General features: G+C 49.8%; 1 protein-coding gene across 1 annotated transcript; it reads left to right on the plus strand.

Annotated features, from left to right (window-relative positions):
• Positions 1-1,643: 1,643 nt before the first annotated feature.
• On the plus strand, positions 1,644-2,898 carry AYL99_03498 (hypothetical protein; the record flags this gene model as incomplete). Its single annotated transcript, XM_018835014.1, has 2 exons — positions 1,644-2,367; positions 2,435-2,898. 2 exons carry the CDS (start codon positions 1,644-1,646, stop codon positions 2,896-2,898), a joined length of 1,188 nt encoding a protein of 395 aa, XP_018694664.1.
• Between the last annotated feature and the right edge of the window lie 377 nt (positions 2,899-3,275).

A 3,275-nucleotide genomic window follows, 5' to 3' on the forward strand; every position in this document is an offset into this window, starting at 1 on the left:
TTGCAATAACAGAGGGGGTTATCCCCGTGGATGCCACGCTCGTCCAACCATCGTATAAAGCCGTGTTGAGAGCACCTCAGGAACGGTCTTCCCGCATTTCCACTGCGATTGCTCGATTTCGTGATTTGCGACACACCCTCGGAAGAGCATATTTGGCATAGCCCCCTGGAGCTGCTGGAGGTTGTAAGTTGATCCAGTGGTGTGGTAGGTGTGACATTCAACAATCCTTGAAATTTGTTGTGTCGGGGTGTTGATGGAGTTGGTGTCCAGTCACTGAGGGCCGGTGGTTCGTCGCTAGCCAATATCTTGTCAGATGCTGGAGACGCTGACTCCTGCTTTATCGTACGGGTTAGGCTGTGGTCTGGGGAGGCGGTTTTTTTGTTTCGTCGAAATAGAAACCTCATTCTGACAGATGATATCGTCTGGAAGGCAAAGGACTCCGACATGTGTATATCAAGTGGAAGAAGGGATATCAGCGAGGGTATAACCTTGACTTATATCCGATACACGAGACTTCGTACGTCCAGTCAAAGAGAAAGCGAGACTCATGGCGTCCTTAGGCTGAATTGACAGGGCTGTGCTCAGCCTACTATTGTTTCGTAACCGGATAGTGGCCAGTAACGGCGCTAAGTCATGACGCGGCTCTGGGGGCCCGGCAGGAGCAGACCAGAGAATGCCCTCGAGAAATGTCGACAATCCGCACAGTGGGAGAGGTGAAACGGCGGGAATTATGCCATGTCTCGCGGACAGACTCTCAATCTGCTGTGATGAAATGCGACTTGAGATCCTTTGCAAGGATATGAAGGTTGTCACATCGGTCAGCCGTTTCCACCAATGTGGCCGAAGCAAGGCGAAAGTTCCATCAATGCATGTGGCCCGAATCGTCTGCCTTGCACTGCCTTCTCGTGACCATCTTCGGTCGCGTTGGATATGAGGGATGACGCATCAGACATGGAGGGAACTCTCGATGAGTTGACATGTAGCCAGTTCCACGGATGAGGTTGGGCGACGGGACTACTTACCAACACAAACAGAACTGAACCAAGGTATTCTTTTGAACATTTACAGACGCCAAAAGAGATGCTTTCCCCTGCCCTTCTCTCTTCTGTATTGTTTGCAACAAACCATGTGGCAAGCCATCATTTGCCAGGCCCCAATTTAAGCGCTTGCGGCGTTTTGATTGAGTTGGGTGCAGGTGTCCGGTAGGCTCTCACTCAAAGGCCATGATTCCCCTACTTACACAAATCATCGTGGCCCGGTCTTTTACTACTTCGTGATTATTAGAAGACTATTCGTGAAATGCGCCACAGCTGGACCGGTTGCGTTACTCCTGCAGTCTTATAGGGTAGAAAGAAAGTCTAGACGAAAATATCTGCGAATGAATTGAGCTTATCGATACGGTATGAAAGACCACGCTGATCTTTCAAAAGCATTTTTTGAATTCGACTTGATAGGTCGCCCGAGCTGTCTTTGTGCCCAAGGCTGAGCCAATGTTTGCTGGCTCTGTTCTTCCCATAAATGCGCCTCCTTGTCCAAGCCTTGTCGATGTCCATCTGTTCTCTCAACCGGGCCTGGCAGGTTTCATCGCCTCTACACTAATCTCAAATCGTTCCTCAGCCAGCCCGCATTCAAGGTTCTTCGATATGCACCTGTTAAGTCTTGACGCCGACAGTCAGCCCAGCCTGACACTGTTTCCTGAGCATGAAGCACCAGCTTACGCGGTGCTCTCACATACCTGGGCAGCTCCAAACCATGAAGTCACTTTCAGAGACATATCAGAGAACTCTGCTAGAGACAAGCTCGGATATCAAAAAATCCATTTTTGTGGGAGACAAGCACACATGGACGGCCTGAAGTACTTCTGGATCGACAGTTGTTGTATTGACAAATCGAGTAGTGCAGAGCTCTCAAAAGCCATCAACTCTATGTTCAGATGGTATCGGAATGCCAGGAAGTGCTACGTGTATCTCACAGATGTTTCCGTGACAGCGGGTGCTGAACTCGAGTCGTGGGAGCCGGCACTCCGCAAAAGTCGGTGGTTCACAAGGGGATGGACACTGCAGGAGCTCCTGGCTCCGCGAGCTGTCGACTTTTTCTCTCGAGAAGGTCAACATCTGGGCAACAAGGACTCCTTGTTAAGAATTATCCATGAGGTGACAGATGTTCCACCCCTTGCTCTGCAAGGCATTCCGCTGTGTAAATACGGAGTCGAGGAAAAGTTCCGATGGGCATCGAAGCGCCAGACGACAGAAGTAGAGGACAAAGCTTATTCGCTCCTGGGTATTTTCGAGGTTTTCATTGCTCCAATGTACGGAGAGGGAGAGAAGCATGCGCTTTCCCGGCTACGGAAGGCTATTGAGGAAGATGGTGAGTTACTCCGTGGTTTCTACAACTGAATATAGCCTGGATTAGTTTGCTTACTGGCGGTATCTAGAAGCAAGCAACTCCAGTCGAATGCCTGCTCCAGGAACTACAAATGCCGTCAGAATGACAATACCACACGACCCGACAGCCGACCACATTTTACATATGGAAATGGGCGGACCTGATTTGGACGACATCATATACAAGATGACGGGTGTTCAGCTGAGAAAGGTAGAAGGGAAGTGGCAAGCCGTGTTTCCAAACGGCTCTACCTTAACACCATTACCAGCGGTGCGCATCAACGGCATGAATGGTGTGGAGATCGAAAATCTATTTGCTACGGAAAATCATGACGTTGTGTCTGGGCTAAAGACCAGCAACTTGTACAGGAAAGAAAAGGCAGGAGAACCCCTTCTCCGTTCATGTGTGTCGTTCATTGTCCCAACCGATTCAGAATCCGATGTCATCATGGAGCTGACGCTGGGTTGCGACCTGGGGTCCAAGATTGCGCTACAACTGTACGCTGACAAATGACAAGGCTACAGTATCATTGAGGGCGAGGACGAGGCTGGACCAAGTATTGAGGAGACTGACCGTCCCTAGCTTATGTGAAATACACACCTTTCGAGCTTTGGGTCTCTGTTTGATAGCTTACATGCAATTATGGATACTGGATGCGCCAAAGGCTCAGCCCTGGGCTCGCCCTGAATTCAAAGGTTATTTGGTAAGCCTGAAGTCGAGATGGGTGGACGGGGCGGTCAACGGCCGCAGTCGCAAAGTGTCCGTTCGTTTTGCCAGTCAGTAACGACTAGCCCATTAGTACTCTTATGCCCGAGGATCGATAGATGGAAGGTTTTTGTCTAGGAGTAGATTGGATTGACGGTGGTCCTTTCATTTTCACCGAAAAGGAA

This window comes from Fonsecaea erecta (genome assembly GCF_001651985.1).
Source record: "Fonsecaea erecta strain CBS 125763 chromosome Unknown Scaff3, whole genome shotgun sequence".
Classification (NCBI taxonomy): Eukaryota; Fungi; Ascomycota; class Eurotiomycetes; order Chaetothyriales; family Herpotrichiellaceae; genus Fonsecaea; species Fonsecaea erecta.